The sequence below is a fragment of the Anoplolepis gracilipes genome, chromosome 5 (assembly GCF_047496725.1).
Source record: "Anoplolepis gracilipes chromosome 5, ASM4749672v1, whole genome shotgun sequence".
Taxonomy (NCBI): domain Eukaryota; kingdom Metazoa; phylum Arthropoda; class Insecta; order Hymenoptera; family Formicidae; genus Anoplolepis; species Anoplolepis gracilipes.
In genome coordinates this window covers 12,654,452-12,677,870 of record NC_132974.1, presented here as the reverse complement: position 1 = coordinate 12,677,870, position 23,419 = coordinate 12,654,452, and the positions used below count along the sequence as shown (strand labels likewise).

The 23,419-nt window shown below is 35.3% G+C and overlaps 4 protein-coding genes across 9 annotated transcripts; 2 read left to right on the top strand and 2 right to left on the bottom strand.

Annotated features, from left to right (window-relative positions):
* Positions 1 to 5,519: 5,519 nt before the first annotated feature.
* LOC140666385 (uncharacterized) lies at positions 5,520 to 12,337 on the bottom strand. Of its 3 annotated transcripts, XM_072893522.1 has the most exons (8): positions 11,088 to 11,885; positions 10,588 to 10,947; positions 9,917 to 10,384; positions 9,434 to 9,832; positions 8,560 to 8,685; positions 8,035 to 8,271; positions 7,514 to 7,841; positions 5,520 to 7,269 (listed from the first exon to the last, which is right to left on the bottom strand). In XM_072893522.1, the coding sequence occupies exons 2-8, from the start codon at positions 10,908 to 10,910 to the stop codon at positions 5,830 to 5,832; spliced, it is 3,321 nt and encodes a 1,106-aa protein (XP_072749623.1). In that variant the 5' UTR covers positions 10,911 to 10,947; positions 11,088 to 11,885; the 3' UTR covers positions 5,520 to 5,829. The 3 variants fall into 3 exon arrangements, with proteins under 3 accessions (XP_072749623.1, XP_072749622.1, XP_072749620.1); XM_072893521.1 differs by lacking the exon at positions 11,088 to 11,885 and adding an exon at positions 11,914 to 12,337 and having other exon boundaries at positions 9,434 to 10,384; XM_072893519.1 differs by having other exon boundaries at positions 9,434 to 10,384; positions 11,088 to 11,886.
* A 413-nt stretch (positions 12,338 to 12,750) lies between these two features.
* Positions 12,751 to 14,612, top strand: LOC140666389 (flavin reductase (NADPH)). The gene is made up of 5 exons (XM_072893528.1): positions 12,751 to 13,056; positions 13,531 to 13,695; positions 13,819 to 13,908; positions 14,131 to 14,262; positions 14,345 to 14,612. Exons 1-5 carry the CDS (start codon positions 12,984 to 12,986, stop codon positions 14,485 to 14,487), a joined length of 603 nt encoding a protein of 200 aa, XP_072749629.1. The 5' UTR covers positions 12,751 to 12,983; the 3' UTR covers positions 14,488 to 14,612.
* Positions 14,613 to 14,714: 102 nt separating this feature from the next.
* Positions 14,715 to 16,929, bottom strand: Naa80 (N-alpha-acetyltransferase 80). Of its 3 annotated transcripts, none has more exons than XM_072893531.1 (4): positions 16,805 to 16,929; positions 15,953 to 16,072; positions 15,724 to 15,857; positions 14,715 to 15,564 (listed from the first exon to the last, which is right to left on the bottom strand). In XM_072893531.1, exons 2-4 carry the CDS (start codon positions 16,060 to 16,062, stop codon positions 15,212 to 15,214), a joined length of 597 nt encoding a protein of 198 aa, XP_072749632.1. In that variant the 5' UTR covers positions 16,063 to 16,072; positions 16,805 to 16,929; the 3' UTR covers positions 14,715 to 15,211. The 3 variants fall into 3 exon arrangements, with proteins under 3 accessions (XP_072749632.1, XP_072749631.1, XP_072749633.1); XM_072893530.1 differs by lacking the exon at positions 16,805 to 16,929 and adding an exon at positions 16,430 to 16,764; XM_072893532.1 differs by lacking the exon at positions 16,805 to 16,929 and adding an exon at positions 16,430 to 16,761 and having other exon boundaries at positions 15,996 to 16,072.
* Positions 16,930 to 17,378: 449 nt separating this feature from the next.
* On the top strand, positions 17,379 to 22,522 carry Twisted (Protein O-mannosyl-transferase 2). 2 transcript variants are annotated; one of them, XM_072893526.1, is made up of 14 exons: positions 17,379 to 17,824; positions 18,366 to 18,449; positions 18,540 to 18,624; positions 18,740 to 18,844; positions 18,955 to 19,063; positions 19,169 to 19,437; positions 19,645 to 19,751; positions 19,951 to 20,143; positions 20,368 to 20,571; positions 20,647 to 20,798; positions 20,881 to 20,969; positions 21,041 to 21,189; positions 21,267 to 21,676; positions 21,753 to 22,522. In XM_072893526.1, the coding sequence occupies exons 2-14, from the start codon at positions 18,379 to 18,381 to the stop codon at positions 21,856 to 21,858; spliced, it is 2,049 nt and encodes a 682-aa protein (XP_072749627.1). In that variant the 5' UTR covers positions 17,379 to 17,824; positions 18,366 to 18,378; the 3' UTR covers positions 21,859 to 22,522. The 2 variants fall into 2 exon arrangements, with proteins under 2 accessions (XP_072749627.1, XP_072749626.1); XM_072893525.1 differs by lacking the exon at positions 17,379 to 17,824 and adding an exon at positions 17,863 to 18,134 and having other exon boundaries at positions 21,753 to 22,521.
* Positions 22,523 to 23,419: the final 897 nt, after the last annotated feature.

Here is a 23,419-nt window from a genome sequence, read left to right as displayed (position 1 = left end):
TTATCTTCCCTAAATTAGTTACATTTTTATATAAGTATTGTAAATTTACAGTTAAATGCTCGTTGGTTCATTTGTGACAAACCATGAATTCGATCAGATATCGATATTGTGTTATAAACCCGGTAAAAAATTTTTATATATAATCAGACAAAAATAGTCGTATCTAATTATACAAATTTATATACGAAATTTGTCCATTTTATATATGATTATATATAATTATTAATAATTATAAATAAAATGTTGCAGGCATTGTGTATAAGTATGTATAAGCTTACATATACATAATTCTAATTGTAGCTATCAATCCATTTATATATAAATATACGTAACGTTTTATACGGTGTCATCTATAATAATTATACATATTTTTACACAATTGTGTTGAATCCTGTATAATAATATTCAATTCTGTATAACTATACATAAGAAATTTTTTATCGGGAATTTAAAATTTGAGTTTTGTAATAATACAATTACGAAAAATATTTTATATCACGAATTATCATTTCTACACGTTTATTTATAAGTAATTATAAATTTAATTACAAACGGATGCAAGTTTACAATTACTGTTCTAGTGAATCTCAAAATTACTCATAATGATACATGTATATATATATTTTTTAGCAAATTTTTTTACATAAATAGAAAAAAAAATACGCAATCATAAATAAATTAATATTTAATTAGAATAATCATATTTTTTTGATATATGTGAAACCGAACTTCTAATATTAATATAATATAATTATAATTTTACGAATGCCGGCATTCGATGCGCAGAGTTCAGCCACGTTTCTTGAAAGAATAAAAAAGAAAGCATGACATAAGCGCGAGAGCGAACGAGACGCATATAGAGACAACGCGGTGTCCTATAGCTCTCTCGCTCATTCCTCCTGCATTCAAGCGTAGAGTGAGTGAGGCAGTGCTACAGGACACCACTAATCGGCATCACGTCTTGTCATGCTTTCTCTCTCGATCGTGCGGCTTGCGCTAAGGATGCAACATCGAATTGCCTCCCACTTTTTTCTCCTCCGCTGCATGAACTCCGCCGCGCTTCAAGTGACACGTACGTACGCGCTGCATGTGTATGTGACGCTCTCGGTTGTCATACACGTACGTACATACACATTTACCGACGGACACCATTTATGCCGGTGCGTGTACACGTAATATAGGACATACACATGTCCATGCACGCATTCTTTCTTTCTCTCTCTCTCTCTCTCTTGTACGGATTTTTTTCTATCATTCTATCTTTCAAATCGTGTGAAATTTTTATCACACATTTTGTCATGTCCTATGACCTAATCTTACTCTACGTTCTGCCTTATTTTAATTAGAGAAAGAAGTCGCATAATTACTTACACTATATACGAGTGACTTCTCACACTTGAAAAAGGTATGTGTATGTGCATATAATGTACTTTTTACTTTGCTTCGCTCTCGTTTTATCCTACCCTTTCTCGTGTCACATTCTATTTTCCTGTCACATCACAATACAATCGGATACGTTTCGTCTTGATGTAATCTCGAAAAATTTAAACGTCAAATTCACTCGGGGAGACACACGATCGAGGGATACATCGACAACGATGTAACAGAGGAATGTATGTCGCGATAGTATCCTTTTGCGAAGAAGGGCGAAGTTTTCGAGCGACTTACTCGCGTGTGATTTTTCGCACTTTACACATCCATGCATGTGTGTAAATATATGTATATATTTACATGTATATATTACATATATTCCTCTTTCTCTTTCTCCTCGATATCTTTTTTTTCCTCTTATTTTACATTGGTCATATATCTCTCGCATTCCTAAAGCGTATAATTCTCGCGACTGTACAAATAAGGGACACGTGTATCTGTGTATGTGTGTGTGTGTGTTATATTCTGGTACAATAATCATCTCGCCCTTTTCTCACACTAAGTGACTGCGTTTTCGCACAGCTGTATATATAATATAAATCTATATAATATTGCTAAAAAGAGGAAGTTGTGTTAGTTTTGTCGTGTAGTTTGGGACACATGCGATAGAAAATACTACGATACACAATTAAACGATATACTATCGATACAATTACCTTGAACAAAGAGATCGTGAAGATTGGACGAGATCGCGACGGATGAACGAAACTTCCGATCACGTCGAATCTCTTCGATAATCTCACACGCGTACACTGAAAGATCTGATAACCGATGAATGAAACCTGACCAACGATTTGGAAAAAAAAAATGAAACTTAAGTAGCAAATTGATTATTAGTTAATTCTCCATTAATTATTAATTAATTCCTCATTGTTTTTTCCAAAGATTGTATAAATTTGTGCAAAGTTTTCGATCTCTCATCTTCACGATATCAAAAAAAAAAAAAAAAAAAAAAAAAAAAGATGCTCTTCCGGATTCGCTCGCCTACGATTATTGTATCTTTGCCGGCTCTCAGAGCTCTTGTAAATATCTCTTCTTCTCGGACAGACCCGTTCTTTCGATTTTTTTTTTTCCCGGAGAAATAGAAACGAAGTTTTTGAGTAGGCACTGCACGCCGCCGATCCTTGTCATCACAGTATCAAACAATTAAATGTACATCTTACTATGCTTCGAGAAATATGCAATGCGGAAATTTTTTCGTCGTATCCAAAAATACGTTTTGGCTACAAAAATAGGGCACACGCGTTCGTTTCTTTGTTTCTCCACCTTGTTTCTCTTCCTTGTCTTTTTCTTTTCACTTTTTTTTTTTTTTTTTGATTGATTGCCTTAATCAACGCCGTGCAAGTATGAATACAAATGTTCTAGAATATACACACGTCAGCGTTCAGATGAGCATACATTCAAGTATTATTCTCTATTTTTTTTTTTTTTAACATTCAGTAAGATCTACGACTGTTCTACAACGTATGTATAAATAATCTAATGCAATGTATGTACTCCTCTCCCTATCTATTTCTCTTTCTCTATCAGTGCTAAAGTGGTATGATACAAAATTTTTCCAATAACTAAATACAGTTACCGTAATCGCAAGGACATGTAATATGCTAATAAAAATTCCGTTATCGAGAGTGTTAGCTGAATAATTTGAAAAACTCCAAGTCGTAGCAAGAGTGTGCATAAAGTGTTGAATTTGATATATTCTTCATCGTCAGTCGTAACAATCTTGCAGATTTAAAAAAAAATGGAGTAAATTTTTGAAAAATAATAATTCACATATACTTGTTCCAGATGTTGATAATTTAAAATCATAATTTGAAAAGAACACTATAAGCGTTTTCGACAAGTAATAAAAATAACAAGCAATGTGTAATATGCGCGAGAAAGATAAAGCTTTTGTAATTGATTGACGTGAATAGTAGTAACTTAAAAACGTATTTATACATTAGAGCCTCTCGATTTAGTTGCAATTATATGTATGCTACCTGTTTAAATTAGCTTGAAAAAAAAATCAAGGAAAATATTCAATAGAAAGATCTAATAGTAATAGATCATTGGCTTTTTACGTCTAAATTGTTCAACATTCACATAAATAGAAAAATATATCTATGCATACATACATATTTCATTAAAGACGAATATTTTACAATAGAGATTAAATAAAAAATTTAATTATTTTATTAATTAAATAAATTATTGAATACATGAAAGAATCGTGGATCTAACAAGCAGCACGAGTTTTTCGAAAATAAAAAAAAAAAACAAAATCATGCAAATCTCTCATAATACAGACTAGTATTATTCATACCGATAGGCATATTTTTTCCCATTCGTAGAAACTTAAACGAGATCTCTCTTCATGTGATAAAAAAAGGTATCTGAATCAAGTAGACTCATGTGAACTTGCAGCCACACACAATAATAGAATAACAAATTTATAGTCATTTATTACATTTTCTTTAAGTAACAGCTATATCAGAGTGCGGCATTTTTATACAATTTTGAATATATGTGTATATATATGTATATGTTTATATATATATATATATATACATATGTATATAAAATGTATGTATATATATATATATATATGTATGTATATATATATATGTATATATATATATATAAAATGTATATATATATAATATGTATATATATAAAATGTGTATATATATATATATATATATATATATATATATATATATCAGTTTTTTTCTATTATATATCAAAAAAACTTAAGAGAATAACTAAATTTTATGTACAAGAGAACGCGCAAAGTCGTTAATTTTGTAAAATCCGAACGGTGTTCTAAAGAAAATTCAATTTTGTTAAATTTATAGATATTTCGCGGCGATTGCTTTAGTGTTCGAGACAGTGTTTACAATGATAATTCAATATCTCTTTATATTTTTTTATATGTACTCTAACCATACGCGTAATAACATCGTAATTATATCATATGATCGCATATCATTCAACGAACCGATCATGGTCACTGGTTACAATACAAACAATTATATATAAACTAAAATCATGTGCTAAAAATAAAAACATTCATACAAATATCTTCTACGTGCAGTGCTATACAGTTATATTATTAATTCTTAAGAGCAATTCACCATTCTTGATGATTTTTACAGAGTCACTGTTAATCATCTAACACTTTCTGGACGTTCGTATAATCATTTTTCAAATTTGATATAATCATTTCTCAAGTTCGTGTCATTGTAATAATTACTTGTTAGTTGACAAATAAATATTTTTTTTTTCAATTAATTTTCGTCTTTTTTTTTTCTTCCAGAAAAATAGAAGTAAACGTCATAATTAATAGAATAATAAACTTATAGTTACAATAAAGGTTTTACAGAAGATCCTAATAATAAATTGCAATGGAAATTCACAAGTACTAAAATAAAGATTGTTCGCGACGATAATTCAACACTTTACTCCTTGCCTCTGTTCGCTCATTATGAAAACAAGTTAATTGTCCATTCTGGGCGATTCGCACACATAACGATGTTCAGAATTCTTCTTTTCATATTATACTGTATTATAATGTACAAAGAATTGTATAGTTTTTTCGTGTTTGCATATACCATTTACTATCTTACTTTTCGATTTAACTCGTATCATAACACTTCCCGTATAGAAAATCGTAGAATTACAATCTCGTAGTGTCACGTTTCGATATTACAAATTTTGGACCAGATAGAAATTTTGAACAATACAACGACCGATGGTCCGCGTTGGGTACAATGTGGAATAATTTCGAAAGAAGATACAATGCTTCTTACATATTATATATCATGATATATGATATAGGACGCGTTCCACTAAACAATCGTGAGTCATTTATCTTTGTTTAAATCATTTTTTGGTAAAAGCAAAGATAAAATGATTTCACAAGCGTTACGGACGTTAAGTGGAACGCATTCAAGTGATATATAGCATTCCATGTTATCATATACACACCTCATGTCCATTCTGTCATGTCCATTGTAGTTTGGTACAATCAGTATCTACTCAAGCATCAAAGTTAAAACTTGAATATTCGCGGAGAATATATAAGAGAAATATATCACAAATAATGATAATCAAATCAAACAAAGGCCGATAATCTTCTAATGAGCGAAACACAAAAATTCGAATGCATTCGATAGAACGATAAGTATAGATGATTGAATCAAGACGCTTGACAGAATAAAGGATGAGGAGAATGAAATGATTGGAAAGTGATCAACTGGTAGTGGTGATAGAGGAGATGTTCAACGATCGTCGTCTCCTGCGAAACAACAAACCTCATCGATCGTGATAAAGAAATATTCAATTTGATTAAACTAGTATGCTTAAAGAAGTAGAACAAACTTCCGTGCCGCTTTCTGGCTCGGATAAATTATTAAATCAAATGTGTATCGGCACGTGCACCAATAACTCTGCACGACTGGAAAATACCGCGGCGCACATCTCGCACGTGTACTCTACAGCGTCTGGGATTATTGTCTCCGGAACATCGTCCACCGGAGTGATAACACTATGCACAGCGAGCATCCTCGTCTGCGGTGCCGATTCCACCTTCACACTAAGTTTAACGTTGTTGTCCACGTTGTCTATTTCATTCACGTCATGTGGCAATATGCTCTCCTCTACTTGGTCTTCTTCCTGAGCAGTGACAACGCTCGCCTCAAAGGCGACTTCTAGATTGCTGCCGTCCACCGTGTGCTCCATCAGTCGCGCTGGATCGCCACTGTTTTCCATGTTATTATTATTGTTATTGTTGTTCCGCAACAAACGCTGCTGTTGTTCTTCCGCATCCGGTTCAACTGTTACGCTCAATTCCTGTTTCACTATTGTCTTCTGCCTTTTGGATCTTTTCAATGTTGTCGACCTTTTCTTGGTCGATTCTTGACCTTTGCTAAGAGTGAGAATATTACCGTTGTTGTTTCTGCGACTGTCGCCGATAGCCTTTGTTACGCCTGGTTCTTGCTTAACGTTCACAAACAGCGGCTGTGCTTGTTGCTGTTGTGTCGAAACATCTTCTTTCATCGATTTTGCTGGGAACGTTGCCGACGTGACTTGCAGTTTACCTTCGATGTGATAACTGACGTTTTTGGTGCGCGGTCGATTCCTTTCACCGCCAGGGAAAACACCAGACTTGTGCTCGTTTGGCATCACCTTTGGCGTCCGCGTTACCATCGTCTTCGTTTTCTGACCCTTCTTCGCGCCATCGCTACCCACTTCGACTGGTACCCGCGTCTTTTGCGTATGTATCATCTTTGGCCGGCCTGATTGATTCGACGATTGTGTCTCCTTCTTCTCTTCCTTGCGCAGTTTCTTTTTCGAAAGTTTCGATTTTGACGCATTCAATTTTGAGTTGCTCACAATCGAATTTATATTCTGTAGAGAGCTCGCGAACCCTCTCAGTACATTCTGGTAGCCTTCTTCAACATTCGACCGATGTTGCTTATTTTTCTTGCCAAGTTTTCGCTTCGTGTTGTCCTCCGAGTCGGAACCGCCGCCGCCGCCGCCGCCACCAACGCTGCCACCACCGCCAGTCCCGCTTTCCATCATATCGTACGAAAATTCGTTTTTACCATATGGTCGTACTACTGTGTTCGTCTCGTGTGGCTTCAACTTGCGTCTCCTCTTGTACTTACGCGGTCCGGTCTGCGGCTGGCGACTCAATGCAGTATTATCATCGCAGTGCTGTACTATGTGCGCCACTATTTCCTCAGATGAGCCGTATGACATGCCGCATACTTTGCATAAAAACGGTGTCACACTGCCCACGCACTTCGGATCTGGGCCGGAATGATGGGCACGCACATGTTCTCGAAGAACCACCTGCGATAAACAGAATATGAAATTTAGCTCCACGATTATTCATTCAAAACATCTTTTAAAAACGAACATTTCTTTCTTAATTTGCATTAAACATAAAATATTTAAAAAATACGATTTAACATTATTCTAAATGTTCTATGTAGAAAATTCTAATATTATTCAAAATGATATAACGTTATCTCGCTAGATTACAATTTATTCAAGCTTTTCTGTTTACATTTTCGCATTCTAACAATAAACTTACTCTTTGATTGAAAGCCCGAGAGCAGATTGCACACTCGTATGGTTTCTCGCCGGTGTGAATACGCTCGTGTTTTCTCAGTGTACCTCCATCGGCGAAGGCTTTCCAACAAAATCGACAGCCATACGGCCTCTCACCGGTATGGATACGTATGTGAATTTGTTGTGAGCTACGACTTCCAAAGGTTTTACCGCATTCACGGCACGGGAATGAGCGACCACCTAATTCCTTGTTGTGTGAATGACGGTGACTCACGAGAGCCCTTCCATCGGGAAATTCTTCACCGCATTCATCACAAGCTACCATTTTGTTACGATGGGATACCATATGTCTGCACATAACACAATTTTTTGTTCAATTATTTACATAAAAAGATTGTGCAAAGAATAATCTTTTGTTAAAGATTAAAAATTAAAATTACAGATATTACATATACGTCCTTGGTTGTACTATTATAAAATATAAGATGACGTAAATGCAAATGTCTAGAGAAAGAAAAATTGTGTCATATTAGTTATAGTTACCTTCGTAACCTGGCTTTACTGTGAAAACGTTTCGCACACTTTGTACAACTAAAGGTCTTGTCGACATTGTGAACCCACGAGTGCTTCAATAAGCTACGTTTGTCCTTGCATGTTTTTCCACAAAGTGTACATGTATTTGGTGGCGCATCCTCGGCGTGATTTTGCTGCACGTGCTCTGCAACTTCAGCTTCGTCGCGACATCTTGCCCCGCATAATAAACAACGGCGACTAGGAGATCTTGTTTTAAATAAAAATCATTAGATAAATATTTATGTCTATGTCTACCGCATTTCAAATTTATCCGATTCGAGTGAAAGAACTCTAGTTACTCTGTATAGGTCAACATATATTATTGCAATATATTTCATTAATCTCTTATTAATATTTTCTTTTTTTCTCTCTCTCTCTCTCTATATATATATTTCTCTGCTTAATAATTTTGTTGATAAAATATAACTAGATAAAATTGAATATTATTTTCGCAATTATATCGATCGCTAAAAAACTACGAGAATGCAATTATACCTTGAAGCATGAAGTTCTGCATGTGCCAATAATGCTAATGCCTCTTCGAACCATTCTCCGCAAACATTGCACACATGATGCTGACTGGAACCTTCCATTGTGTCTGCTTCTTGCTTGATATGAGCTCTATATACACGATATTAAACTTTACATGAAAAGCTAATATTAATATTTGTAAAATACATATTTTCAAATTATTAAAAATAAATAAAATTTTTAAATGTGATAATGTATGTATATGTATATGTGTATAATTATGTATTTGTGTGTGTGTGTGTGTGTGTGTGTGTACACACACACACACACACACACACACACACACACACACACACACACACACACACACACACACACACACACACACACACACACACACACACACACACACACACACACACACACACACACACACACACACACACACACACACACACACACACACACACACACACACACACACACACACACACACACACACACACACACACACACACACACACACAAAATTAGTACTTTTTAAAAATATAATTTTGACCAATCATATTTTTTAATTATTAATGCAAACTTGCATTAGTTTTTCACATATGCACACATACTGCAATTTATGTGCAATATGTAAAAAAAACCAATACTAAAAAAAGTGTCTATACTTTTAATAAATTTTGAAAAGCTTCATTTATATACTTCTCAATTAATCATCATAATATTTAAGATTTAAATATAATTTCATTAAAATATTTCATTAAAATGTTAATTTTTCTTGAACCTATATTAATATTCGATTACTGATAACTGAAATATTTATTTTTATAGAAAAATTATTTTCAGTCCATACCTAAGCCATTTAAAAAACGATAATTATTAAATCTCTTACTTCTGATGGCGTTTGAGCAGATCCAGACGATGAAACGGTACCCCACAAGTGTTGCAATAAAACTCGCCGAACCTCTCGCTGTCGCCCGTGTAAGTGGCATCGTTGTCATACTCCTCCGCGTCGGATGCCTGCTGCGGAATAGTGCCGCCATGTTTGACGCGCACATGTTCCCGCAGAGTGTTAACGTCCCAGTACATCTCGCCGCACGAGGTGCATTCGAACGGACTGTCGCCACCATGAATCCGCGCATGTGAAGCCAGTGCCTTCTCCCTAGCAAAGCCAACGCCGCAAAACTGACAGACGTAGGGTTTGGTCGGATCGGTGACTGGCCACTGCGGTGATTGCTGCTCGACAGACATCTCTTCCATCTGCCACCTTGAACTGGACGCATAATTGCCGCTGCGGGCAGAATCACCATCGGTCAAGGCGTCTTCAAGTAGCGATAGCGCGTCCTCGTAGTTATCGTACGGTTTATACACATACTTGCCCATCTCCATCTTGATGTTATCTTCGATGTTATTGCGCTTCGGTAGACCAGCGGCGGCATTGCTCTTCCGCTTGCGTGGCGCGCTCGATTGCACCTTTTTGCGCCTGCCCTTGGCGCCGCCTGTCGTTGCGTCTTCCTCCTCGGCTGCTAGAGAGTCTTCATCGTTCAACTCGTCCTCCAGACCGTCCCTTGATGGTGGATACGCGTGAATCTTCAGATGATTATTCAAGTCACACTTGCGCACATAACGCGCTCCGCACAAATTACAACCATGTGGACGATCTGTCTGATGCGCTACCATGTGATTCATGAGGTTTGCCTTTTTGCGGAACCTACGACTGCAGAAATCGCACGGATACGGCCGGGCATTCTGATACGAGTCTTGATCGATCGGCAACGGTATCTCCATGTCATCATACTCCAGCAAATTGTCATGTGTCACTTTCGTCTCTGGAATCTCGACCCTTCAAATAGAAATAATTTATTACATTGTGGCAACTTTTGAAAAAGTTTGAAAAAAAAAAAAAAAAAAAAAAAAAAACTGAAATCTTGAAAAGTTTTAAGAATATAGAGACACATCCTAGGTTGAAATACCATATTGTTAAAATAATATATACAAGGCTTTGTCAAAGAGATACATCAATGTACATATCTATATTGAACTTACCCATCATCTGGACCAGGTCTATCCCAGTTGTCTGCTATTACTTCCTCTGTCACCTGTATATTCAGATAATCGTGGCCTTGATCCTGCGGCACAATATAGATAGATTCCATATCGTTAGCCTGAGGTACCATCAGTATCTCAGACTCTGTTGTAGGCGCTACATCAGGAACAGACTCAACGGTTTCTTCCACCGCTACTTCTTCGCAAGCGCCTATCACTTCCTCCTCTGAAGCAACCAACTGCGCTCCAAGACCACATATCACCTCCTCGTGAAGCTCCACGTCTCCTACCCATTGCAAATTTAAATCCCCGGCAACGTCCATGTTGTTTGATCTTCAAACTACTTGATCACTGAAATCACTGTAACATTATGGATTAGTAAGTATTTGTATTTCACTAGCTTATGATTCTGCTAATCATAATCAATGTATAAATTAAACTGTAACTAATCTTGCAAACTCATTACACGAACAAGAGAGAAGCCTTTCGGTTTCACAAACCTGTTATACAGATTGTATATCCCGCAAGTTTTTTTACACAATGGACAGTGATTTATTTATTATTCGATGTTTGCGTACAATTGTATACGTTCTTAACGCAAAACTGTCGAATTTATCTCGAGACGCAGCGCGCGCAGCAGGACGATCCCCTGCGGATTCAAGATTACATCATAAGAGAAGGTCGTCGAGGAATCACGATCTACGATCCCTACACACCAACAATATAACGACATTCCCGGGACGACAATTCGATTCTCGAGCACCATACAGCGAATAATTATCGGCCGAAAAAAACCCCGCGTGTCCCCTTTCCCCCTCCCTGTCACCCGTAAACCGTGGGACAAACGATAATCGGAACGAACGACCCGAACTTGGCTAATCAGTCATCGACGTTGCGTCGCCGATCGTGTTGACGTCTCGGCTCTAAGGTTATAATTATATAGGTTATAGCGTTTGTGGCGAGAGAGGTTATAATGAGAGGGAAATATGTCGAGAATACGTGGCGTCGTCGTAGCCCGGTCGCGCGAACACGCTGGTAGTCTCGGGACGCCGGAAACCGGAAAGAGGTCGTCGACGTGCGGCGCGATCCCGTGCGTCGCGATCCCGTGCGTCGCGAGCGCGGACAAAGATGACGGACCACGAAACGAGCGAGCGAGCGAGCGGAACCGCCGTCTCTCGGGCCCCTTTCTCTTCCGTCACGGGGAAAACGCGCGCGCGACGCGGGGATGCGGCGTTGCCGCGCGGACGACGCGCGTTCGGCCCGAGAGATCGGGCGCGAGGGACGTGGCCGCGGCCGCGGATTCTCCGATTCGCCAACTTTACTTACTGTTTTCAAGAGCCAGACGGTTACGACGCAGCCAGTAACCTAACCAAAGAGCACTCGAGTACACGAACGAGGGAGTGCAGCGTCGACCTTCGGTTGTTTTCAATCTGGTGGGGGATGCGTTTAGAAATAAAACGTGACAAAATGGCGGCGGCTCGTAATGAATGCGCGCGCGAGCGCGCGCGTTTGTACGTCACGAACTGGGTCGACAGGTAGATGGCAGAGTCGCTGCGCAAACTGCCCGTGACCCGCGATTTCGACCAACCACGTCTCCACAGCCAGTAGGAAGATTCGATTTCGAGGGATTTTTGGCGGGAACACTTTTTGCCCTTCGAAAACGCGTTTTATTGAGAATCCATCGAGATATTTGTTTTTGCGCATTTTTAAAAGCACGTCGTCCTAAAGTCATGTTCTGAAGTAGAGCTAATATCAAATAATTTGATTCGACAATTATCATTGTCAATTGTCGGCCAAGATATGCTTGTCTATTTATTTATTATATATAGAAATAAATTAATTTATATATACAATAAATCAAGAGACGTGGTGATTTATTTTACTTAATGTACAGAGAATAATAAAGTATAATTTATTACAATATGTCTGTTTAAAAACTGGAAAAAAAAAATAAATAGAGCGAACGCGTGAAACAAACTTAATAAATTTTATTTCTTTTTATTTAGATAATTATGTATTAATAAAAGAGAAATAGACGTGTGATAACAAATATTCAATATTTAAGATAACAAATTAAAAAAGCTAAAATTAATAATGAATAAAATAAAAAATAAAATAAATAGAAAAAAAGATACATTATAATTCATGAAAAGACACTGAATATATCTCATCTCTAAGCGAACGATAAATAATACCTAGGTATTATGTAAGCAAGATAAACAGTACGTTAATGCATCGAATGTGTTATCATTGCTATCGGTGCAATTAATTCGTTCACCGATGACGCCGTATCGCCCTCCCCGAGATGTGTGCAAAAATGACTAGTCATTTTCTGTCTAGCGAGACAGATATAATCGTGCGTGCGGATACGCGATAACGCATTATTAATAGATGAGATGAAGCGAGTCGTGATATTCGGTGCTACCGGAAATACTGGCCTGTGCTCTTTGAGATCGGCCGTAGAGAATGGTAAGTTTCCCGATCTCGGCTTGGACACAACACTGCATGTGTGCACTCGTGATCGCGAATTTTATGTTTTTATTCTTTCTCTCCGGCTCTTGATAATAATAATAGTGTACTGCTGATAACGTTATTCTGTTTGCGGATGCGATAATTGAATGAATAAATTAGTGTTGTGTCAAATCTCTTTGAATAATTCGAAAGCGATGATGATGCATGATGAAGATCATTTTCTTTTTTCCAAATTGAAATGCTTAAAGTACTCCTATACAAAATAATGCGATGATATAATTAATATGAAATCGTGTAAACACTGAGCAAATTAAAATGATAATGTGAATATTCTTTTTCCCATTTAAAATAAATATATATAATGATTGTACATGATTTATATTATAGCGCTGTAATTTTTCTGTATATTTGCATGATATTAAATCTTATTTGTGGTATTATATATGCATTTTTGCATCAATTATTGTCCAGATCTGGATGTAAGAGCTTTTGTAAGAGATGAAGCAAAAATTCCTGAAGATCTTAAAAGTAAAATTGAATCAGTCATTGGGGATGTCATTAATGCAGAGCAAGTTGCAAAAGCAGTAGCTGATAGAGATGCTGTTGTCGTAGTCCTTGGGACCAGGAATGACTTGAGTATGCACAGATATTTTTATTTTTAATACACACACATATATATATATATATATATATATATATATATATATAGTTCTCTTATTGTTATAATATAAAATATGTTATATTTTATACTATTTTTAGGTCCTACTACTGTATTATCGCAAGGCTTGAAGAATATAATAGATGCTATGAAAGCGCACAATGTTGAACTAATCTCTGTATGTCTATCTGGTAAGTATAATTGTAAAAAAATATTCTGAGAATGTCAAAATAAAAAGTATTATCTATTATACTAGAAAACAACAAAAATATATATATATATATATATTGTGCAAACATCTTGTGAATTGTTTTAAAACAAAATATTTTCTTGGCATTTCTAACATTGAGATTTAATTATTCAGTACTTTATACAATATTTTTTTTTCTACAAATCTAGTTTATTGCTTTCAGCATTTTTATTTTACAAACCCGATGCAGTGCCTGCTATATTTAAGGACTTGAATGCAGATCATCAGCGCATGTTTGATATGATTAAGACAAGTGGGCTAAAGTGGGTAGCGATATTGCCGCCACATATAGCAGGTACATGTAAAAATAATGAGGTAGCCAGTTCACTCGATATTTTCACGAATTATCTCTAATTATCTAATCTTATATGTTTCAGATACACCAAAATCAAAGTACACTGTCAAATTCGACTCTTCTCCTGGACGCGCAATCTCTAAACATGATTTGGGCGCGTTTCTCGTCAAGTGTCTATCAAACCCTGAGTATTATCAAAAAGTTTGTGGTATTGCTACTTCATGATGTGAGAAGAAATGTGAGGATACGTAAATAATGAAATGCATGCAATTGTTTTTCTAGTGGAAAAATATATTATATATATATGTATATAAATATATTAATTATATATATATATTTTTTTATGTAAATTGTGTTATCACGTTTGATAAGTTTAATATTTGTACAACTGATACAAACTGCATGAGCTGGGTGGAAGAAAGCGTATTTGCATTCTGTCGTTCTGTTGCAGGAACACAATATATAAGAAAAGTATATTTGAAATAAATATAAAAGCGCAATCTCGCAAAATAAATTGTACTAAAAAATTAACTTATCTATTTGTTCCTAAATTAAAATTATAAAAATAAGCGAAAAAAAAAAACGCTATGACACTTTACAGACATTGTGTTATAAGAATGGAATTTAAAGTATATATCCAGTGTTTCGTTCACGTCGCTCGACTAAATTGAAAAGTCAAATGCACTTTTAGTTGCCTTTCATGATTATTCGAAACAATTTACCCAATCAATGTGTTCTAATGAGTATGATCTCCTGAAAAAACATTGTTCAAGTCCTTTACTAAAATACAATACTAAATTATCTATTCTGCTTCTATAATTTATCCTATTTTTTTTTTGTTCTATTCGATTCTGTTCTAATCATATTTGTTTTAATCACCTAATTTCAATCGACGTGAACGCGAATGTTCAACAAGGAAACAGAAATATTTTAGAATATAACACTATTATCATAATTTCTTCACCATATGCGTTTTTTGAGATAGCATTCGCGTATCGAAAAATTTCGACAGTTGAAACGCAGGCATCGGGGGCGGTGGCGGCGGTGGCTGTCCGGCAGACTGATCCGCGTTCCGCTCCCTGAATTTCGTCCTGCCAAGAGGCGGACTGGCAGTTATGATATCATTAATGCCATACGCTTTGAACGGATCGCACACCTTGTATCCGTTCTTATAGTAAAATACTTCCTGACCGTCCGTCTTGAGATATATATTCTTCAAGCCCCTCTTCAAAACATATTCTTCTACACCACGCAATAATCTAGATCCTAATCCTTGAGATCTATACCGATAGTCAATTACAACTGAAACAGAGATATAGATATGTAGATTCTTTATTATAAAATGTTATCTGTTGGACTTGTATTATACAACACATATATGTTTGAATTAATTAATTAATTAATTAATTAATTTCAATGCTATAGATATGCATTACAGCAGAATTACCTGTTTTTGCTTACCAGATTCTATAAAACAGCTAATTTTTGATCTAGTAATCAGAGATATTTTACAATGTCCAAGAACCTTGTCTTTGTCATTAATCAGAATCAAACATGTAGGAAAATCATCACAAGACACATTCAGAGATTTCATTCTGCAATGTAACAATACAAAAGTTGTAAGTTTGTCGACACATTCTGCCTGTCTCTTTCTAAACCGTTTTTAAAAACCAAGGGAAACAAAACACACCGTGCAGTTTCGCTTCGAGGCCATTGAGAATTAAGTAACTTACAACAATCTTTGATCAAATCAGGCCGATGGTGAAGAGGTATCACTACGTACTTAGCATTGCTTTCCATCTTATCTTGCCTGCAATCAAAATTTAATATTATTTTAAAATCTCTCCATAATCAAATGTAAGTCTCATCTAAACATATTTCATTTTGTCCTAATTTTTAAATCACTTCCCTAATAAGAAAATATCTGGTCTGCAATGTAAGAAAAATTTATAGTTATTTTCAAAAAACATAATTTAATTTGATAAATTGTAGAAGATTTATACTTTGTTGGATTCTTCTTGAAAATAAAATCTACAAAAATATATCTTTTTTAATTAAATTTACAACTATACATAAATTGATTATATAAAATTTATATAAAATATATAAATTTTATATAATCAATATATATGAATAGAAGCTAAGCCATGTCTATAAATCTACAAACCTTATTTAATGTATATATACATATCTCTGGGATGTGGTTCACCCTTTTCAATTCTTTTTCTATAATATGTCCAAATCTTATTTGACACCTACATCTATCTCTTCCTGCCACATATATCTACAAATATATCCTTATATGTAAATATAGTTATGTATACGACCGCACAAGTGTGCATGTACAAGAGAGTGTTTTTCGTAGATTACTGCGGTGAAAATTTTATTAATCTATTGCGCCATATCCTCGCAATAGATTAATCGCATGTCTGTCGCGCACGCTCAGGTGCGATTGACATCTGACATGACATGACATGACATGACAAGTGACCGCGAATCGAAGCACAAACAGATGAGAGGGAAGGAAAAGGAGTATCCTTACCGCGTATTTTCTCGACGAGATGGAGAACTCGTTTACGCGGACTCGAGTGAGAATGGCATCCCGGTGTCATCGTTTTCCGCTCCGAAACGATGATATTTCGGTCTGATTTTATCCCCACCGCGTTTTGCCGAATAACCATTTCCATATGTGCGTCTCTCTCGTGCGCAACCGTCCCACCTGATTCCCGACTCTCTTTGACGTTCTCGGATTTCACGAGAGTTTGCATCTTTCTTCCGTATTTCCTTATATTTCTTTATTAACTAACAAGCAAAGATCTGTTTAAATCTCCTTTCAACCTTATTAGTATGTCATATTTTCTATTTATAATATATGTAGGATATATGACTTATCAATTATATATATATATATATATATATATATATATATATATATATATATATATATATATATATATATATATATATATATATATATAAAGAAGTTTCAAGTGCATTTGTGATGTTTTGGAAAACAGATTTTTATGAAATTATTACATAAATAGATAAAATTTAATAATCTAATATTTTGTAAGTGCAATATCAAAAGAGAATTTCATTAATATATCGAATATATTTAGAAATAGGAAGAAAACAAACATCATAGAAAGAATTCTAAAGAAAGAAATTCTACCCGCGTCTAGGAAAGACTCAATGAGAGACACAGCATCTGCATCTGTCCGTGACCGAATCTATTAATGTCAGCTTCGACCCCGAGACAACGGGAACGACGGACGACCCTTTTTTTCAGCATCTTATTTCCTCTCGTAACCTCTATTCTATTTACAGATCCGCGTAAGTGGCCTGCATTTTCGCGCACGCGACATCGATGACGTCATCGTCGCCTCGACATCTCGACAACAAACGCGACGAATCGGCAGGCGTCAGGAATGTAGCTGCGTGTTTTTTTAAGCTCATCCAATAGGAGAACGTCTTTTTTAGGGACAAAAGATCACCAATTAAAGAGTGTTCGAAAATGAGTTCTCCTATTGGATGTCGATGTGGCGCGATCTGAAAATACACGGTACGATATTCAATATAAAGTATGCCTACTATATTATGTGCGAAGTTCATGCTTCATTCACGCGCAGAGTAAACGTCAACTGTCAGCTGTCAGATTATATATTGTATTATTTTGTCATTTGCTTCTGTCAGAAGCCGGAAAAATTGTATAATTTTTGTATGTTTTAATTAAAACAAAATCAATATATAACTTGTAATTTATGAAGTAAATACATAATAACAGATTAAAGTATGAAGAGCGCTATCCAAGAGACCGCTTGTAAGTCGAAAAATGCGGCGAACACGGAAGTAAACGAAAAGAATAGTGCAATGTATGTAAGATTATAATTTTTAATTAAAATTATTACAATTATAGTTTTACTTTCGATAAATATCTTAAATAAATTATATTTTGTTCCTATTCCTCTCAAAAAATATTCTTCAATGTTATTATTATATAATATTAATATTATTAAAAAAAGATCAATTATTTCTTAATAAATTTATTACTAATTTGAAACAAAGTGTAATTAATTACGATATAATTTACTTTTATTTTGCAGAGGTTGGTGGCTCATGTTTGGAGGAATAATTGTACTTACTTTAATCACTAGATTTTATAAAGTAACAGAACCTGAACATGTATGGTAAGATGAATTAAACATTCTGTTATTTTTATTATAGTATTTATAATTTATTGGTTTAAGACAAAATTCTCAAAAATCTTTGGCTTCCAGTTGGGATGAAACACATTTCGGTAAAATGGGCAGTTGGTATATAAATAGGACATTCTTTTTCGATGTACATCCACCTTTGGGAAAGGTACATTATTTTTCTTAAAAAAAGTTTAAACTTTTATTAAAACAATCAAATTAAATATTATCATCAAAATATTTAAGACATGAAAAAAAAGACAAAAAGATATACTTCATTTTAGATGCTTATTGCTCTGTCTGGATATATGACAGGCTACGATGGTAAATTTGCCTTTGAGAAACCAGGAGATAAATTTGAGAATGTCAATTACATTGGTATGAGAATAGTAAGTTAATTAAACTCAATTGTAAAATAAAAAGCAAAAAAACCAAAAGATTTAAGATTTATATTTGAGGTAAAAAAATTACAATAATTTATCTGCAAACATTTTTTTAGTTCTGCACAATTCTGGGTGCATCCATTGTTCCTTTATCTTATCTCATCGTATGGGATCTTACCAAATCGATTCGTGCCTCTGCCTTTTCTGCTATTTTCATTTTATTCGGTAAGAGTTTTATAATATATATAATATATGTAATACTTTTATATATTTAAATTTACAATTCGAGACTCAAATCATGATTAATATAATTAATTGGTTACTTTACAGATGTAGGACTGTTGACGTTAAATCAATATATACTCTTAGATCCGATACTACTGTGTTTTATGATGTGCGCGACGTGGGGTATGGCACGCGTATCGTCACTCCGAGATCGGCCGTTTACGCGATCCTGGTGGTTCTGGTTATCGTTTACCGGAGCCTCGCTCGCGTGCACGATTAGCGTGAAATTCGTCGGGCTATTTGTCGTTCTGCTCGTGGGTCTTTACACTGTATACGAGCTCTGGCGAGAATTGGGAGATTTGTCTAATCCTATTGTAAGTAATTCTCGAGAATTATTTCATTTTCAAGACTTTTAATGTCGTAAATAATGCGAGCTTTATATTTTTGTTTAACTGAATTAATCTCAATATCAATGACCATCGTCGATCAATGTTACACATGGTGCCATTAATTTACTAATTAGTAAGACTCCAAATAATTTGTGAAGTTTCCAAAGAACGATTTTGATTTGCTTTTTACAGTCTTATGTGGGGAAACATTTATTAGCTCGGTGCTTTTGTCTCATCCTATTACCGGTTTTACTTTACATGCTATTTTTTTATATTCATCTTTCCGTTTTGAATAAAAGGTAAGGACAATTATTGTGTGATATATGTATATATACAGGAGCTCTCCTCATCATCTATTCCTGCTAATGTACAATATTTTCGATATTAATGTTTCCTTATCCTTGAAAATACCTTGCGTGTAATATATATATATGCAAATTAATCACACATGTGTGCTAATATTTGATTTATACAAGTGGATATTTATATTTTATCTAGCGGAAGTGGCGACGGATTTTACAGTTCCGAATTTCAGTCGCTATTACGAGGAAATTCCTTATATAACGCGACGATGCCACGGCAATTGGCATATGGTGCCACCATCACATTAAAGAACCATCGTACAGGCGGCGGTTACTTGCATTCCCATTGGCATTTGTATCCCGAGGGAGTCGGTGCCAGGCAGCAACAGGTTCTTGGACATATAAATACTATAATGTATAATATATATAAAGTGGAGAGCTTGATCTCAGATAGTGATGGATTTACGTCATCTGTCAAAATATAGAATAATATATCTTATTTCAACCGGAGAGAAGCATAAGAATACACAATAAGATAATGATACGAGTAGGCGACCTTAAATGAGATAAAGTGTCCCACAGTAGCGCTAACTAATGTATCTGATTGCGTTAGATCACAACCTATTCCCACAAGGACGACAATAATTTATGGTTGGTGAAGAAATTTGACACGGACGCGATACCGTCCGAGCCAGAGTTGATCAAACACGGCGACCTCATTCGCCTGGAGCACGTTATCACGAGGCGGAATTTACACTCGCACAAGGAGCTCGCGCCAATATCGAAGAAGCACTACCAGGTCACCGGATATGGAGAAGTAAGGTGACCAATACAATTCCGACGTGACTGCTCACACAATTTGTCAATCGCCGCTTTCTTTCTCATCTTTTAGAACGGTACAGGCGATGCTAATGACGTCTGGAAAATATTGATAACGAATGGAAGAAACGATGACGTGGTGGAAACCGTTACGAGTAAATTGAAATTCGTGCATTATCTTCATCATTGCGTGCTAACGTGCAGCGGCAAAACGTTGCCGAAATGGTTATTAGAAATAAAAGTTATATTGAAGTTGATCCTTTTCATGACTTATATATAGATAACGATAAATTTTTAACTAATGTAGGGGATACAGTCAACAAGAAGTTTCCTGCAACCCCAACATGAGAGACAAGAATGCATTATGGAACATCGAGGACAATCAATATGCCAAATGTAAGCGATGTAAATTACACTCGAATACGACAAGCGATCAAGGCAACGTATAATGTTGATAATTTTTGTAGTACCAAACGTCAGCTTCCGGGTGTACGCGCCGGGATTCCTCGACAGATTCCTGGAATCACACGCTGTGATGCTCCAAGGAAATTCAGATTTGAAGGTGAAAGAGGGAGAGGTGTCCTCGCGACCTTGGCAGTGGCCTATAAATTACAGAGTAAATTATTCATTTATGAATCATATATCACACTTTGCGACTTGAATCCTAAAGTAATCCTTATCTTTAATTTGTAGGGGCAATTCTTCTCTGGGAACAATCAAAGGATATATTTGCTCGGCAACCCCGTCATCTGGTGGGGAAACATAGCTTTTCTCGCGATATTCATGATTCTTTACATTCACGCATCCGTGCGGGAACAACGGGGCTGCGTCGATGATGCAGTGATCCTCGAGCAGCGTAACAAGATAATGCACGCCGGCAAGTGGCTCTTTCTCGGATGGATCCTGCATTACATGCCGTTCTGGGCGATGACCAGAGTGCTGTACTTCCATCATTACTTTCCGGCGTTGCTATACAGTTCCATGCTGACCGGGATTATATTGAATCACATAATCGAATGCCTTCTACTGTTGTTTCCCGGTAAAGTGGGAAATACGATTTACCACGTTGTAATGGGAGTTATAATCTCCGGTACTGTATACAGGTAAAAACTTATTTTTCTGTCTATCTTAATATATTACCAGATATTTATTACTATTTTGATTAAATTTAATTTGCAGTTTTTATCTGTTTTCGCCATTGGCTTATGGGATGGACGGACCCTCCGCCATGGACCCTGAGAGCTCAATGCATTCTTTGCGATGGATGGAATCTTGGGAATTTTAAAGTCTGATTTAATCGGTGTGATGCGGCATATTTTTATATACTTAAGTATTTGATAGAGTGTCCTATTTTAAAAGATCAACATAAATATCTCTGAAATTTTATCTTAAAAAATATTTCAAGTCAAAGTTATAAGACTTAAAAAGAAGCATTCAATGACAATATAAGTTTGACAATAAGTGACGTTGTCAAGATCATTTTGAATTTTTTTAACGGAACTTCATCTTTTTTAATGTATGTTCTTACAGCTCTTCTTGAGACATTTTCAAAATATTATAATTTAATTTACTGAGTTAGCCCTTTCGAAATTATCGAGTTTTTTGTGTTAAGATCGGTGTGTTGCTGTAAGCCATTTAAAAGTGAAAACTGATTTTACCGAGATATATAAAAGATACTCTATAAAATCTTTTATTATATAGTATAAAATTGAATCTTGATAAAACCATCTAAGTTTCTCAAACGTTGATCTCAAAGACCTACTGAACAAAAAAATGTAATAGGCATAAAGCTAGATAACAAACAGTGTTCGTGTTTGACTGGATTACAGCCCACACATATGCTTATAATTTTTTACTTGAAATAATTTTTAAGATAACGGAAAATTTCTAAAATATTTGTGTATGTTTTAAAATGAGACACATGTTTTTGAGAACGATTAAGATGCTGGAAAAAATATTCATCTTTTTCTATTTATATATTTAATTTTTACGAACTATATATAGATTTATATTATGGTTTATATTTTTTACAAGTTTATTCATACAATATTGAAATGATTTAATAATGAATTTTGAGAGTCCTTGAGCCTTTTTTTTTTAGAACCGTGCGATTACTTTATCGAAAATTAACATTTCTCTGCAATCTTTTACCTCTTTTCAGAAAAACAACTATTATACATTTGATTTATAAACTATCGATATTTCTCAATTTTATAATGGGGTACTCGTCTTACGAGTTCTCAGCGATAACGTCATCATCCCACATCGTTCATTCAATCGTGACGATAGTACATACACATACATATATATATATATTTAACGCATACATATATCGACGCACTTATCTCGGGCTCCTCTACACTCGATTCCAGTCATTTAGTTCACCGTAAACCCACGGATGCGGCAGATTGCATTAACACATATTACACGCATTAGTTATGCGAAATTCTGTTTTAACGTAGCACGATCGTCGTAATTCTAAATCCGTCTGAATATCAATCATTAAACGATCGATCGAACGGGCAACTTTCGTTTCCTATTAATTATCAAAACGTACAGCCATATATGAGAAAAATGTGCGCGCGCGTGGGATTTTATCGAATGACGGAAGAGCGGAGGCGGTACACGTGATTTTATATAAGTTAAAAAAACTCGATTAAAATTTTAACTATTAAAAAAATTAAAAAAACTATGTATTACGAAATGTTTAATTAAAGAAGAAGAAACTCAGATAAGGAACGAGTTTCTGAAAGAAGTTTCTAAGAGAGGCTCCGAAAATCCGAGTGTACGGAAAGTACCTGGACCTTTAAAAGGTTCTCTTTTTTTTTTTAATTTTACGCACAAAA

Excerpts from the sequence above, each read along its gene's own strand:
- Twisted (XM_072893525.1), top strand. The coding sequence starts at position 18,055 with ATGAAGAGCGCTATCCAAGAGACCGCTTGTAAGTCGAAAAATGCGGCG. Across the intron at positions 20,144-20,367 it reads TCGGTGCCAGGCAGCAACAG|ATCACAACCTATTCCCACAA; the intron begins GTTCTTGGACAT and ends TGATTGCGTTAG. Across the intron at positions 21,190-21,266 it reads AGTGGCCTATAAATTACAGA|GGGCAATTCTTCTCTGGGAA; the intron begins GTAAATTATTCA and ends TTTAATTTGTAG.
- LOC140666389 (XM_072893528.1), top strand. The coding sequence starts at position 12,984 with ATGAAGCGAGTCGTGATATTCGGTGCTACCGGAAATACTGGCCTGTGC. Across the intron at positions 13,057-13,530 it reads GAGATCGGCCGTAGAGAATG|ATCTGGATGTAAGAGCTTTT; the intron begins GTAAGTTTCCCG and ends ATTATTGTCCAG. Across the intron at positions 13,909-14,130 it reads AATCTCTGTATGTCTATCTG|CATTTTTATTTTACAAACCC; the intron begins GTAAGTATAATT and ends TATTGCTTTCAG.
- LOC140666385 (XM_072893521.1), bottom strand. The coding sequence starts at position 10,910 with ATGGACGTTGCCGGGGATTTAAATTTGCAATGGGTAGGAGACGTGGAG. Across the intron at positions 8,686-9,433 it reads CTGCTCAAACGCCATCAGAA|AGCTCATATCAAGCAAGAAG; the intron begins GTAAGAGATTTA and ends TCGTGTATATAG. Across the intron at positions 7,270-7,513 it reads CTCGGGCTTTCAATCAAAGA|GTGGTTCTTCGAGAACATGT; the intron begins GTAAGTTTATTG and ends TGTTTATCGCAG.
- Naa80 (XM_072893531.1), bottom strand. The coding sequence starts at position 16,062 with ATGGAAAGCAATGCTAAGTACGTAGTGATACCTCTTCACCATCGGCCT. Across the intron at positions 15,858-15,952 it reads CCTCGAAGCGAAACTGCACG|AATGAAATCTCTGAATGTGT; the intron begins GTGTGTTTTGTT and ends GTTACATTGCAG. Across the intron at positions 15,565-15,723 it reads TAGCTGTTTTATAGAATCTG|TTGTAATTGACTATCGGTAT; the intron begins GTAAGCAAAAAC and ends TCTCTGTTTCAG.